At 39.9% G+C, this 16,115-nt stretch overlaps 1 protein-coding gene across 1 annotated transcript in view; it reads left to right on the top strand.

The window, feature by feature from the left end:
* The window catches only part of dtnbb (dystrobrevin, beta b), a 37,804-nt gene extending 22,626 nt beyond the window's left edge, over positions 1-15,178 (top strand). The window contains exons 12-21 of the mRNA XM_083908221.1: positions 6,240-6,330; positions 7,196-7,281; positions 8,747-8,860; positions 10,554-10,650; positions 10,906-10,926; positions 12,730-12,889; positions 13,578-13,667; positions 13,889-13,942; positions 14,092-14,115; positions 15,052-15,178. Of these exons, the coding sequence (XP_083764347.1) occupies positions 6,240-6,330; positions 7,196-7,281; positions 8,747-8,860; positions 10,554-10,650; positions 10,906-10,926; positions 12,730-12,889; positions 13,578-13,667; positions 13,889-13,942; positions 14,092-14,105 (727 nt within the window). The 3' untranslated portion in view covers positions 14,106-14,115; positions 15,052-15,178. The remainder of the gene's footprint in view (positions 1-6,239; positions 6,331-7,195; positions 7,282-8,746; positions 8,861-10,553; positions 10,651-10,905; positions 10,927-12,729; positions 12,890-13,577; positions 13,668-13,888; positions 13,943-14,091; positions 14,116-15,051) is intronic.
* Positions 15,179-16,115: the final 937 nt, after the last annotated feature.

Below are 16,115 nucleotides of genomic sequence, written 5' to 3'. Positions count from 1 at the left end.
GATGCTTTCAAAATAGAGCATTATGTTGAATTCTGATGCCGGTTTCACTCCAGTTTGGCTGCAGAGAATGGAAGACCACTTGAATCAAAGATGTCTCTCCTGCATAATGCAAAATGCTATTTGTGCCTCAGTTGAAGAGCTCCAAAGTGAAAAAGCAACACCAATGTTCCTGCCGCCACTTTTGCTTCTCGAACCTTTTTGAAAAATTTTCCGCGAGACGACAAAGACATGATTGAACGCGCCCCCGTGTGAAAAATCATGCGCACGTTGTGCTTCCAGGCCTGCATCACAGTCGGCTCTGTGATACTGTCTGCTCTGCTGACACGGCATCTGTTCCCTCCTACCTCGCTCTTCCCTGCAGACAATTATTGCTCACTACGAGCTGGTTTTCCTCCGCGGGTGAACCGACACCGCGGTATTTATTACCTGTTAGTCATGCGCAGCCATGGCAGCAGAAGATAAAATTTGTTTTTTAAAAAAAGGAAAAAGGAGGAGATGGAGAACTGATTCAGCAGTTCACCTCGACTAGAAGCATGAGAATTTAATAATAACAACCGTGGCAAATTGAATCTGAGCATCTCTAACCTTTACTAATTTACATGTAATTCCTATTCCTCACATTCTTTAAAAGGTCAAGAGGGAAAGCTGGAGTCGGTCCCAGGAGACATTACAAGTGGCAGGGTACTTCCTTGACAAGTTGTGAACCTGCACTCTTTTAATGTTCTTATAAAATATTGATATTAATTACACTCAAAGGTCCAGTGTGAAACGGCGAGACTGCAAATTATGACAAATTCTTCTGCTCTCCTAGTCAAATTATGCACTTATGTACTTACAGTATTACTCTTCAATGTTAATCTCTTTAAAGGCCCAGTGTGTAAGAATGACTGATATGAAATGGAAGACTCTCTGTTTCCCAAGCACGTAATTGAACTATGGTTGCCTTTGCATAATATTTGTGTAGGATGATTCTATTTTGAACACACAAAATGCACGCTGCTCTAGAAACATGGCAAAACCCTAAACTAAAGCACTAAAGTACAAAATGATTTTTGAATTTCAGGCGATTAAACCTCCTTGATGTCACACACTGGACCTTTAATAGTACAAAATTCACCATTAGTGGCGCAATTACAAACAATTTAGTCTCCTCTCTGGCCTTTTAAAAGTGTCCACCTTAGTTGTTTTCTCATTTTGGCGGTGAGAATTTGTGGCTGAAGTTAAAATACCTGGAAAAGATAGCAGAAACTGCCAGGGGCCACTTCTAGACTCACAGCCTGAAGATACAGACACAGAGTCTGACGCCAAGAGACTGTGCCGGGTCACATCCTCCTCTCCTGAGCCGAACCCGAGCAGCTCCATCGTGTCGGGTAATGTGTTTTTTATTCCGTAGGAAACCTCGGGCTCTGTGCGTGCTGCTGTAGCCTCAGGGCGAGGCCGTAAATTATTTAGGAAGTGTTCCATTTTTGACATCCTCCGCAGAGCGATTACGCTTGTCCCCGCTGCAGAGTTCTCCTGAGGCAGGTGACATTATCTTGTCACGGGTTGATTGATCTGCTGAGTATTTTTAGATCGCTTCAATGGGGGGAAAAAAAGGAAAGAAAACCCTTGATAGGAGCTGGGGTAGTTAAAATTATCTCATTACAATGGCAGCCTTTTTTAAATCTCGCTTTGACCGAGATATTTTGGTAACACTTTGGATTAGGGAGCACATATTCACCATTAACTAGGTGCTTACTAACATGCATATAAGTTGCATACTAGCCCTTTATTAGTGAATATTAAGCATGTATTAACACCTTATGTAGGAAAAATCTTAATTTGTGTCGTAATAGAGGTAGAATAAGGTTATAAAGAATACGTGCTTAATGATTACTAATAAAGAGCTAGTATGCTACTTATATAGAACATTTGATGTTAACTTTCACTTAACTCTAGGCTAGCTGAGCTTCACTTGAAGTTTCGCCGTCCTCGTACACGCTGTATCACGAATGTGATTGAAATCTGATATTTGGTAATCTGGTATTTGTTTTAAAGTGAACACTGGTGCACACTCCAAAACACTGACACATCTACCCAGATGTAGCAGAGGCTATTTGCCAAGTGCTTCTAGAGAGTTTGCCCGTCATGTAGCTCTAAATGACGGGCAAACTCTCTCAAAGCACTCGGCAAATAGCCGTTGACTAGCTAGTTAGCTAGTTAGCTAGCTGCTTTCATAAATCGTCAGTTATTTTCTGACATTAGTGTTCAAACCTCAACGGTCCTTTGCATCAAACCAACGTATTCCAACACATTTTGACACTGTAATGTGCTTATTTGCGAAAATACACATACAGCAAAATTGTTCCTCTGCAGATGTGGCCGCCATCTTTGTTGAAAAAAATCAGCCGGCTCGCTTAATTCGCAAAGCATCATGGGTAATTTCATCTTCCGCTTCGGTTTAAGCCTGCATCAGAGCAATTTAGGGTTAGGGAGGTATTGGGTATTGAGATGGGGCCTAAGGGTATAAGAATATTCAAAAATTACAAAAAAAAATGTGTGAAATAAAATGGCATAACCCATTCCATTCATGTCTCAGAAACCGCCGGGGGAGGAGCTCCTGCCCCTCCCACCACGCCGCTCCGCACAACCGAGTAATGTCTTGGGACCACGAGGTGGAATCGAACCAGCCACCACCGGACTGGAACAAACCTTACTGTTGTGAACGAAACCACTACGCCACACATCCCTGAGAGATTTGGTAGCTCTTGGTGCTTTTCACTGTTCACTTTGGATGTGGAACCTTAAATGTTGGAGGATAAGGCAATCGAACCCAGCACCTCAAGGTCCTGATGACTACTCCTTAACCAGTTGAGCTAACTCCATACTCATTCTTTCATTTTTCGAACTCCTATTTACTGTTCGTGGTTGAATAATGTATTTAAAATTCAGTACATGTAAAATTCAAACCCATATTCACAGGACCCAAGGGTTGAACCCATGACCTCAGGATCCTGAGTACTGCTCCTTAACCAGTTGAGCTAACTCCAGACTCTTCTCTGATTCTTCCAACTCCTATTTATTTTTGGTCGAATATTGTATTTAAAAATCAGGCCATGCAAGATTTGAACCCATACTCACACGAATCTCAGGAACTTGAGTCATTCTCTTAGTCCCATGAGCTATTTGTCCTTGTGTGCTTATTTGCAAAATTCGGAAGCCTTTCAATAATCGAACCTATGACTTCAACGTATTGAACTACTTGATAACGTCTGTTCAGCACACGTGCCCAGCCAAACAGTTAGTGTAATGGTTTACACACTAGTCTTTGGAGCAGGAGACCCTGGTTTGATTTCCGCTTGGAACAAGTACCTTTATGGTGTGGAATTAGCTCAACAGGTTAAGAATCAGGATCCTGAGATCATGGGTCCAACCCTTGGTTCCTGTGACTACAGGTTTGGGTCTTGCATGGGCTGATTTTTGAATACAATATTCAACCACAAACAGTAAAAAGGAGTTTGATAATGAAAGCAAGAGTGTGTGGTTAGCTCAACTGGTTAAGGAGCAGTCTTCAGGATCTTGAGCTTGTGGGTTCAATTCCCTTATACTCCAACATTTAAGGTTCCACATCCAAAGTGAATACTGAAAAACACCAAGAGCTCCTGAATCACAAAGGGATGTGTGGCGTGATGGTTTCATTCGCACCTGTGAGGTTGTGCCAGTCTGGTGGTGGCTGGTTCGATTCCACCTCGCAGTCCCAAGAGATTACTCACTGGCGGTGGTGGGAGATCGGGGCTGTGCTCAAGCCCCCCGGCCCCCCACAGACATGACAGGAGGGGGTTATGACATTTTATTTCACACATTTTATATATATAATAATAAAATATGTATATAAATATAAAACAAGTAGGGATGCAATGATTAGCATTATTAAACCATTACTAAATTAATTGGCTATTACTTTAATAATCAATGAATTGTTGTTGGTTCTTTAATTGTTTTGTTTTATTTTATTACACATGTTGAGCATTTTCCGCTTATAACAAATAAATAATTAAAACAGAATCATTTTTGGCTTGTGGATAAAAAAAAAGAGAAGACATTTGAGAATCATCAATTCCAGGTTTGAGAAACATTGATGAACATTCTTTGTCTTTCTGTAACAAACAGAAAACAACATCATTTGTATGTGAAGACAAATGAAATGAAAGGTGTTTGTTTACTGTGGAGCAGTGACGTCACATTAGCATTAGCATTAGCATTAGCCGGTGGCATGTGAACACCTGTGATCAGATCACGGATGTTAACAACAGTTGTAAACATCAATAGAACATCTAAGACATGTGTGGATCATTTTTAAGCAGCAGTTACCACATGTTTGTCCCCGCTGCTCCTCGTCCTCCTCCCGGTTGTCTCCTCCTGCTCCTGCTGGCTCCAAATGGCAAACAGGAAGTGGAAGATTCCAGATGGATTTATCTAAACTGCCCTCCTGTGGACAAACGTGATATTACATCATTCATGGCTGCTCAACTGTTCAAACTGCCCTCCGGTGGACAAACGTGATACTATCATTAAAGGCTAAACTATGACGTTTTGGACCATTTATGGACGACATACTATAGTATGACGTTTTTGACCAGTTTTGACCATTTCTGGACAACATACCGTACTATGACGTACTACATAGTATAGTGTGACGTTTTTGTCAAGTTTTGGACCAAAAAAATGTTCTTCAAAAATTTTTTCACATTTTGGACGACATAGTATAGTATGTCGTTTTTGTCAAATTTTGGACCAACACTTTTTTTTTTCAAAAAAATTGTCAGATTTTGGACAAAATAGTGTAGTATGACATTGAGGTCGATGACATAGTATAGTAGGCATTTTGGTCACACGTGCAACACATGCTCAGCATTCCTTAAAAGCTACATGTGGCAGACTTCATGTGTCACTTTCTACTTAATGTCTACTTAATATCTCGATAAGCTCGCTTTTGCTGTAAAGAAATAAATCTTGACTAGAAACTATCAATTCTTTTTTGGACATATTAAATATGTTAATTTACCATTAACATTATGAACATATTATGTTCATAATGTTAATGGTAAATATGTGTTCCCTAATCTAAAGTGTTACCAAGATTTTAATACAAATGCTGTTTGAAAGGCAGTTTTGCAGTTGCAGGTTGTTGTTTTTTTGGGGTTTTTTTTGTGGGCCCGTCTAGTGAACCGTGCAGCGACTGTGGCGGGTTGTTGATGCAGCGGAGCGCTCGAGGCCAGATTGCATTTAATGATCTTAATCATCGCTCGCTCTCCAGCCGGAGTTAGATAGCACCCAGCAACGTTTCACGCTCTCCATCACTCCTCATTTCAGCCCTGGACAAAAAAAAAAAAAAACACAGCATATGTTCTGTCATTTGCCACGCCATATGCCACGCCCGCCATCATTTCGAAGTCTCATGCCGTATTTGACATTTCCAATCAGTAATGAAATGGCCAGCCTTGGGTTACTGGCACGATCACAAATGCATTTGGCATGCGGCGCTACCTCATATCCATCCCAGCTCATTGTAACGACCAATTATCTCAGACTGTCTGTCAACGCTGGAGTCAAAGCCAAGAGTCGCATATTAAGGTCACCTCTATTATAAAGTTTCCTTTGTCATATTTTCTTCTTGTACTAAATTTCCTTCCTACTTACAAAAGAGCTTGAGTCAGTGTTGTTGTATATATACACTACTATTCAAAAGTTTGGGGTCACCTATACAATTCTTACTGTGTTTTTTTCATTAAAAGTCACACTTTTATTCATCAAAAGAGTTGCAAAATGAATAGAAAATATAGCCAAGACATTGACAAGATTGAAATAATGATTTTTATTCAAAATAATAATTTTGTCAAAGAACCAGCAAAACTGTTTTCAGCTGTGCTAACATCATTGCACAAGGGTTTTCTAATCATCCAATAGCCTTCTAACACGATTAGCAAACACAATGTACCATTAGAACACTGGAGAGAAATGGGCCTCTATCTATACACCTATGTACATATTCCATTAAAAACCAGATGTTTGCAGCTAGAATAGAGGTTTACCACATTAACAATGTATAGAGTGTATTTCTGATTCATTTAATGTTATATTCATTGAAAAAAGTGATTTTCCTTCAAAAACAAGGACATTTCTAAGTGATCCCAAACTTTTGAAAGGTAGTGTATAGTATATTATGTGTGACATGTCTCTCTGTCTTTGACTTTGGACAGTGTCTTGGAGAGTCCCAGTCGGCTAGATGAAGAGCACCGCCTCATCGCTCGCTACGCCGCACGCCTGGCAGCCGAGGCGGGCAACTCCACGGTGAGTCTCTCGTCGAATGCCCCCCCCCCGGGTGGGATTCAGTCGACCCGCATTGCACGTTTAACGCCCCATGACAAATCATTGTTATGCATTATGTCTCGTGGCCAGAGAAGACAAGTGGTGACTCAGCAGGTGGAAAAGCGTAGCATGCAGTCATACAGAATATGCAGAGGTGGAAAGAGTACACAAATATTCTACTCAAGTAAAAGTACTCGTCTAAAGCTAAAAAACAAGAAAAATACTTCTTTAAAATGTACTCAAAGTAAAAGTTACGTAGTTGCCCTTTAACAAGGTTGGGGTTCTTTCTTGTTATTTCGTTAGTTTTTGTTAGCTATAATAACCTTGAGTTGGCAGTAGTGCTGTCTCGAGAAAGAACCCATTCATGATGCGTGCATTGATTTCCTGTGAATTCCCCGAGCGTAAGAAATCAGAATCCAGTGTGCGAGTGGCGAAACTTCCAGTAAAAGCTTCTATATAGGGAGGTAATAACTGAATAGAATCATAGTGATTGGTTTCTAGACAGAAGAAAAAAAAATCCACCACAGATGAGATCAAAAATAGAACAGGGTTTGGTTTCACGGAAAGGAGAAAAAAAAAAAGTAATCTAAGGCAGAAAGTGTGACTTTGGGTTTAGGGTTTAATTAGATTTCCACGTTGCTGTATGTAGAAGGATAAAGGTGACCGAAAATGGCTCCCTGTTGCATGCAGGAGCATAATCAGTCTCACAGCGAGCGTCATTGCCGCTCGCTGTGGTCAGAAATTAGCTGCTGGTGTTCGACTTGTGCCCACACACACACACACACACACTGTGGTTAATGCCGTTCTGTGATCTTTCCACCCCCCCCCCCCCCCCCCCCCCCAGCAACAGTGTCCTCCGACAGACCTGAGCTTCAACTTTGACGCCAACAAGCAGCAGAGGCAGCTGATCGCAGAACTAGAGAACAAAAACAGGTAGAGTTTCACATTTAAATCACATTTTTGTGTTGATTGACAATACTGCAGCTTTTGTCCGTAGAAGAGCGGAAACGGTTTTCCAAAATCCATCACCGCGATCAGGGTTCTCAGATACATATGACCTAGTCTGTCCAGTAGGTGGCCGGTCAAGTGAGCAACTATTCAGAAAGAGGGAGAGCGATATGAGCTTAACATTATATCACGAAATTCCATTGCGATATCACAATGATAGATTTGACAGAATTTTCAAAATAAAAGTGTCTGTGTCGACATGCAATGATGTATAGCTCACAATAACAATGTATTGATGACTGTTAGTAAAAATAACATGCAGAAATGACTCCATTATATTCGATATTAAGTGGTGGGCCACATGAAATGGCCAGAGGGCCACATGTGGGCCGCAACCTGCGGGTTTGTGACCTCGTGACCTCGCTCGATAGTTAATTGATTGAATTAGTTGATTTTGTATCACGAGTTGTCACTGTTAACCAGACCAGGTCTCAAGCTCAATTTCAAAATAAACACTTTTATTTAGAAATTATGTTTATTTTGAAACAGTGTCACTAATATAACTATTGAGATATCACTCTGAAATATCCAATATCCAGACCAGATGTTTAGCAGCCCTCAGGTCACCTGAGTTTAAGACCCTTTTTTTTGCTTTTTTTGATAATATATGCAGGACTTTCATTGATTTATTTATTTTATATGAATAAAGCACTACTTAAGCTCACTGAATCTCTGTACGAAGTTAAAGGTCCACTGTGTGAGCTATCGGAGGGTTTAAGGGCAGAAATTGAACAAGTGTATAAATGCTTTAAAATAACAAAAGTTTGATCTCTGTCACTTTACGATGTATTACAAATGTATTTTTAGGCAAGTTTTGCCTTTTTAAGGCATTTTGCATTTTGAAGCAGACTTTAAATAACAGCATCCTTTCTGGGATGTTAATGAAAAACATTGTTTTCAATGCGTTTCGGAACATGACGGACCTGCAACTGACAGTCAGACTCATTCTGTTTGAATTTAAATTCTCAAATAATCATATTAGTTCATTTGAAAGACAAAGATTGATAACTTTTATTGGAAAATCACACTTTCATCTGCTATAATTTTAATCAGAGGTGGAAAGTAATTAATTAGATTTACTCCTGTTACTGTAATTGAGTTTTTTTGTGTGCTTTGTAATTTCACTTTTTCTTGGAAGTACTGTACTTTGCTAGGAGTAAATTTTTACTTTAACTTAGGTACATTTTTTTACCTTGTACTTAAGTAAATAGTGGTACTTTTGCTTTTCACCTACTCTTTCCACCTCGGATTTTAATGTATTTTTTTTAGTTTAATGTTGATTTTAATGTCATTTTCATGGCTTTTGTTCCGCCCTGTGTATGAATAGTGCTGTCCAAATAAACTTGCCTTGCCTTAACATATTATTATTGTTATTATTATTATTTTCCAGAGAGATCCTCCAGGAGATCCAGAGGCTGCGCTTGGAGCATGAACAAGCCTCTCAGCCCACACCTGAGAAAGCCCAGCAGAACCCCACGCTCCTGACTGAACTGCGGCTCCTCAGGTATCATGGCACAGCTACACCTCTGACAAAGAAAGGGAGAAGGAGCAATATATATATATATATATATGTGTGTATAGATACTGTATATAATGAAAATGGGCCAGTAAAAACCACTGCAGGGCTGTTGTATTCAAGTAGGCTGAGCTCATTCTTCAAGCTCAAATAATGTCTTCCTTCTTCAGGAGGGTGATTTTTTAATTTTAATTTGCAGCAGCAGGGACATTTATCACGCTGGCAGGACGCTGACAACCATGGGTTTAGTTCTTGGAAGAGACCCACCCTGTGAGGATGTGTTACGGCTTCTGTTGCCCCTGAATGACTCCTCATTATTTGTATGGTCTGCCATCAATAATGAGTTTTGGGCGCGAGGAGGTTCAACTGTTGTGTGATACATCTAATCATTTAAACGTTAATTACGGGCTCAAACTTAAATACAGCAACTAATTATAGCTGAAAGTATTCAATTACATTAAAACAAGGACTCTTGCCTTTGCAGCAAGGAGATCCAGGGTTTGCATGTTCTCCCCGTGTGTGCGTTCCTTCCACAGTCCAAAAACATGCAGATTTGAGGATTAACTGGTCACTCTGAATTCGCCCTATGCGGCTGAGACAGCGATAAAGTGGTATAAGATGGATGGATGGATAAACTTAAACATCCTCACATTGAGTGAACGTTTATGTGAAGAAAACTGAATATACTGTATGCACTAGTAAGAAAATAACGAATACATGATTATTTAATATTGTGCAAGAGTTCATTCACACGCACACTCACAGGCCACTTTATTAGGTACAGAGGACACCTCATAAAGTAGACGGAGCGCTCCTCTGCTGCTGTGGTCCGACATGTTAACAGACGGTCGTCTTGTGCTCATTTCAAACCATCTCGTCTGACCTCTGGCATCGACGAGCCAATTTTCCACCCTCAAATCCTTTTTCTTTTTTTTTTTAGACCATCCTCTGTCAACCCCAGTGTTATGATCCCGGTAGATTAACTGTTTCCCCGAAAAATACTCAAACCAGACTGACAACCATGTTTTATTCAAAGTCACTTAAATCACCTTTGTTCTACATTCTATTCATTCTATTTTATTCTATAATGCTCAGACTCGCACTCGCACTGATGTCACCTACTCTACAGAGTGAAGATGTTCACAGTCCACAGATGTTTCTGAAAGTTCCTTCAAGTGCCATAAAGATGACTGCTGCTTTTTTCCTTTGAGGCTTTACACTCTGTGAACACCAGAGGGCGATAATACGCCGGAGCAGTCGTGGTCCCTATAAAGGGACCACAACTGAGCTGAAATCACAGGGAAATGACTAGTACTAGATATTGTACTCTGACCATGTGTATCTCCCTTGAAAATATCCTGGTCAGTCATTTAATGTTCATGACGAAATATATTCCAGCAGCTTGCCAAAATGTAGACAGAAGCCTACCCTGAGGTAAAGAAAGTCATTTCTTAGTAATTGATTTTTGCCAAAAAAAGACATAAAGTCAAAAAACACATTTGTGTCTCCAAACTTTTCACATAAAAGCAACAGATTCAGACAAATTTCCTCATACGAGCGCAGGGTGTCACCCTGGGCGTCACGAGCACCTGCTTCACGTTTTATTACTGTCATATCCGTGTTCCTCCACCTCCTTTTATTTGTCTTTAATGCCTCCCCGATCTCTCTCCTTCTGCCGCAGACACAGGAAGGACGAGCTGGAGAGGCGCATGTCGGCCCTGCAGGAGAGCAGACGGGAGCTGATGGTGCAGCTGGAGGGCCTGATGAGGCTGCTGAAGGTAAGACAATCGCCTGTTTCTAACACGTTTGTCTCCATAAGTGGGATTCTTTAGCACTTTACAGGTTTTTGCCAAAGCTATTATACACATTTTCTTTGTAATCTTGGTGGCATGTTTGATGAAAGCTCAAAAGTGAGACAATCCTAAGTTATGATAATGTGCCATATGGTGCATGCAGAAGTCGTTTTCTTCGTCTGCTGCTCTCACTCTTCTTGCTCTCTCTTTTTCTCTCTGCTTACCTTTGCTGGCTGATAGGATGAGGAGCAGAAGCAGGCTGTAAGTTGCCCTTAATTCAGTTTGCCACGGTCAATACCTGGCTCGAGTCGCGGCACTTAGTTTAATGCCTCTGCACTCCTGCCTTCACACAGATGTGATTGAAGGAAGTTTGAGCGTAGTCGCTCTCAAGACGGATGTTAGGGAACATGATAGGATTCCTCGATCTAATTGGGTTCCACTGATCCAGTCCTCCAGTTTTCCGCGCTTGTTTTTTTACGAATAACAAGAGAAAGCCACAAACTGAGACGCGCTCTTTAAAGCCAGGTTGCTCAAAACCAGTTGAGAGAAGTGTGTTTTTCCTCAGATGTCAGAGACCTGCTCCTTTCATCGCCACTAACAAACTCCCTTCTAATGTGACTGCAGTCTGGCAGGCCATCTGCTGCCTGGCTCAGAGCCATCGACCTGGGCCTGCACTCGTCCCAGAGTCACACAGTCATCGTTTCTCTGTGAGATACAGCTCCCAACTCAGTTCAGGCCCCCCACACATGCTTCTCATTACCCCCTGGATGTAGTAAAGGTGCACTGTAGAGATGCAGATTTTAGTCAGCCAGGATGGGATTACTAGGAGATTTTCTTGCTTCTAATATTATACCAATGTTTTGTTTGTTTCCCCCCTCAAGGATTATAATCTTTTGGTCACATCTGTGCCTGTGTTGTTTTTTTCCCCCATAAAGTCACCGTTAAAATCAAAAAAGGTCATCTCTTCTTAAAGCTGCAATCTGCGGCTGTGACATAGCCTTCTGCGTTTCAACGCAGCTGTTTGTCGATGAAGAGATAATAGGATCTTACCTTCTTTCCTTTCCTTTCCTTTTTTCTTTTCTTTTCTTTTCTTTTCTTTCTGTAACTGTTTTCAGACATGCACTGGAGTCCGCACATTATCCTGGAATTGTCTGGAGGGGGGGGGTTGTACTGTATGTCGGAAATACAATACAAATGTTCACAAACATTGCGTCGGACATTTTCCAGAACTTTTCCAGCGGCATTCCTGTTCGGATTGCCAGAAAATGTCAGAGTGAGACCATCTGTGTGAACACAGCGGGAAAATCTCATGGCGAACGAGTTGGCTGAATTTTCTGGAAATGTTTCTTTCTGTTTTGCGGAAAAACATCACCAGAAAATCACCTGCTGTGCTCTTCATACTTCAAACTCGAGCAATTTCGTGGATATACACTACCGTTCAAAAGTTTGGGGTCACCTATACAAGTTTTCCATTAAAAGTCACACTTTTATTCATCAAAAGAGTTGCAAAATGAATAGGAAATTATAGTCAAGACATTGACAAGATTAGAAATAATGATTTTTATTCAAAACCTTCAAACTTTGCTTTCTTCAAAGAACCAGCAAAGCTGTTTTCAGCTGTACTAACATCATTGCACAAGGCTTTTCAGGGGTTTTCTAATCATCCAATAGCCTTCTAACACGATTAGCAAACACAATGTACCATTAGAACACTGGAAACGGGCCTCTATACACTTATGTACATATTCCATTAAAAACCAGACGTATAGAGTGTATTTCTGATTCATTTAATGTTATATTCATTGAAAAAAAGTGATCTTCCTTCAAAAATAAGGACATTTCAAGTGACCCCAAACTTTTGAATCAGAGTTCATGTCTGAAAACAGCTCGTACAAATCATTTGACTCACTAAAGTGTTGTAATTCATGAACATGGTAGATACGCTTAACTTGATTTCCTTCTAAATGTCAGGAGGTGCATTAAATATCAAACGATTCGCTGATTATACTGTGACTATAATTACCATTAATTTCTGTTTTTTTTTTTTTACTTTTTATCTTGCAGTCCCAGTCTGGAGGCTCCCCTCATTCTTCCCCCAGTCATGGTGCCGGCTGCTCCATGCCCATGCCCATACGCTCCACGTCGGCTGGATCAACCCCAACTCACACACCACAGGACTGCCTGGCCGGAGTGGGAGGGGACGTGCTGGAGGCCTTTGCTCAGGGTGAGTCCAAACTAACACCTGAGACAAAGAGCATTCATTACAAACTCATGCAACATGTATCACATCCTGAGTAAATAATGAAGCCGTAGGGAGAAAAGTAAAAACAAATAAATGTATACACTACCGTTCAAAAGTTTGGGGTCACTTAGAAATGTCCTTATTTTTGCAGGAAAAGCTCTTTTATGAATATGAATATAACATTAAATGAATCAGAAATACACTCTATACATTGTTAATGTGGTAAACGACTATTCTAGCTGCAAATATCTGTTTTTTAATGGAATATGTACATAGGTGTATAGAGGCCCATTTCTAGTGTTCTAATGGTACATTGTGTTTGCTAATCATGTTAGAAGACTATTGGATGATGAGAAAACCCTTGAAAACCCTTGTGCAATGATGTTAGCACATCTGAAAACAGTTTTGCTGGTTCTTTGACGAAAGGGCAAAATTATTATTTTGAATAAAAATCATTATTTCTAATCTTGTCAATGTCTTATTAGTATATTTTCTATTCATTTTGCAACTCTTTTGATGAATAAAAGTGTGACTTTTAATGGAAAACACACAAAGAAAAAATTGTATAGAACGGTAGTGTAGTCGTCAGTGAACATTATACATTCATATACTGTAAAGCTATAACCTGCACATGTTTCAACCCTGATTTGTAAACGTCTCTGTTGCCCAGGTGTACCTAGAAATCTTCGGAATGATTTATTAGTTGCTGCTGATTCAATCACAAACACCATGTCTTCTCTGGTGAAAGAGCTCCACTCAGGTCAGTCCATAATACACTTTTTTATATTTTATTTTACCCAGACATGTCTGTTCTGCCATCTGGCTTGTATTCTTCCTCTGTTTCCTTGGGTTTGACTCTTTATTAAAGAATTTATCTGCCTGTAAATTGTTATCGTTCTCACATCTGCTTCTCTTGACTGACCTTTTTTTTTTTTTTTTAACATCACTGCAACTGAAACCTGTGGGTTTTTGCTTTTGCAGTAGATGACGGGGGAGAGGAGGAGGACACCAACATGAGGAACGGTGGGGAGAGAGGTGAGTCCACGCACATGTCAACGCAGTCAAAAATATGAGACTTTTTCATTATGAAGCCACACAAAAACAGACTGTAGTAGTATTTATGTCTATCAATAGGATTAGCCAAAACTATGCATATAAATATACATTTCCTTTCTTTTTTTCAGCTGAAGCAGACTGAAGAACAAAAAGTAGGAACTATAATTAATGAAATTTCTATTACAACATTGTGTGAGACACGATGACAATGAAATAATTGATCATTATCACTGGAATATTATGAGTCAGGAGGATGATTATTCTACCGCTCAAAGGTTTGGGGTCACTTATACAATTTGTTTTGTGTTTTCCATTAAAAGTCACACTTTTATTCATCAAAAGAGTTGCAAAATGAATAGAAAATATAGTCAAGACATTGACAAGATAAGAAATAATGATTTTTATTCAAAGTAATCATTTTGCTCTTTCGTCAAAGAACCAGCAAAACTGTTTTCAGCTGTGCTAACATCATTGCACAAGGGTTTTCTAATCATCCAATAGCCTTTTAACACAATTAGCAAACACAATGTACCATTAGAACACTGGAGAGAAATGGGCCTCTATACATACATATTCCATTAAAAACCAGAATAGTCGTTTACCACATCAATAATGTATAGAGTGTATTTCTGATTCATTTAATGGTACATTCATTGTCACTTATTCAAAAATAAGGACATTTCTAAGTGACCCCAAACTTTTGAACGGTAATGTACCTCGTGACCTTCATATAATTTGATATGTAAAATTATTGCAACTGTGGCCGTTTTTTGTGGCCTGCAGTAATTTTATAGAAACAAGTTGCTTGAAGTGAATTGATTTGCAACACATAGAGAAATAGTAGCTCCAGTTAATATTGACTGCATTGTTTTTTTTTGTTTCCATTATTCTGTTAGAAGCAGCTAAATATTAGCATGACATTTAATGTGCTGCTGCTGCTGCTGCTGCTGCAAACTCCTGCATTTCAAAACACTTCCACAGAGGCATGCATATTATACATATTTATGCGTTTTAAAGCAATTCATCCAGACTGAGTGGGGCCCGGCCAGCAACACTTAATCTGTTCCTCTCTGTGTGTGACTATGCAGGCACAGTAAGAGTATAGAAGCACTGAGGGAACGAGAACACCACCTCATCTTGTAAGGACATACGGTCATCAAATCTGAAGAATCAATACCAACAACAACAACAACAACAACAACCCTGGCATTAGCACGTAGAGTAATGCATGCTGTAATCTAACAGGATTTCACTATGTGAAGAAAAAAAAAAAAGAGAAAAGTTTCCTCACACCTTGCAGGTAGCAAGATGTGTCTAATTAGAGTGTGTGTGTTGTCCTGTAAACAAAAAAAAAAAACCCTGCTGTAATTACCCAACGATTTCCCTCATGACTGCTAAAGAATGGCTCGCTGTGTTTTTTCTCACGCCACCATTGCAGGAGGTCATTCTGTATATAAAATACTGTAAACACATGACCTTGGGAAGACCCTGACACGGAGGTTACCTTCTTTCCATAATGTTCCCCGTCATCGCTCCAGTGCTAATATATTTTTATTTTTTTTTTCATAATTATTTGTATTATTTTTGCATGAAGTTGCACTAATGTCTGGATTTAGGTACTGTACCGCGCTATATACGCCAGCTCTTTGTGGGTTATGATGACAGCTGTCATGTCAGAAGTGTCCTGCCTTCAGAATTCACGCCGAGTGTGTTTACTGCACGTCCACGTTTCTCAGGACACGCTGTAGGAACGAGACCAGTGCAATTCTCCTGTATCCAGCTGCAGCCAGGACACAGTTTAGGTTTAACTTAAGCCTGGGAACATGAGAAAACAGATAACTTGGCTCCATCATGGTGTAATAAAGGGACTCTCTAGAGTCTCACTCTCACTGTTCACAGGCAATCGGCAAAAACTCGAGTCAAAAAAAGAAATGGTTTGATACATAATCCCTGAAACCATATTTTTTCTCCCCAACATTCCATAAAATCCACAAAATCCACTTTAGCATTTGATGACACGTTGGGCTGTGGCAAAATGAAATCATATTGTTTCATACTGGTTGAAAATGTAATAATTCTTAGCTTAACACAAACACAAACAACCAAGGAAAACAGCTAGCTAAATTGTGTCTAAAGGCAATAAAATAAAAAT

The sequence above is a fragment of the Microchirus variegatus genome (assembly GCF_963457635.1).
Source record: "Microchirus variegatus genome assembly, chromosome: 2".
Taxonomy (NCBI): domain Eukaryota; kingdom Metazoa; phylum Chordata; class Actinopteri; order Pleuronectiformes; family Soleidae; genus Microchirus; species Microchirus variegatus.
Note: the sequence above shows the minus strand (reverse complement) of the source record. Positions and strands in the feature narration are given on the sequence as shown.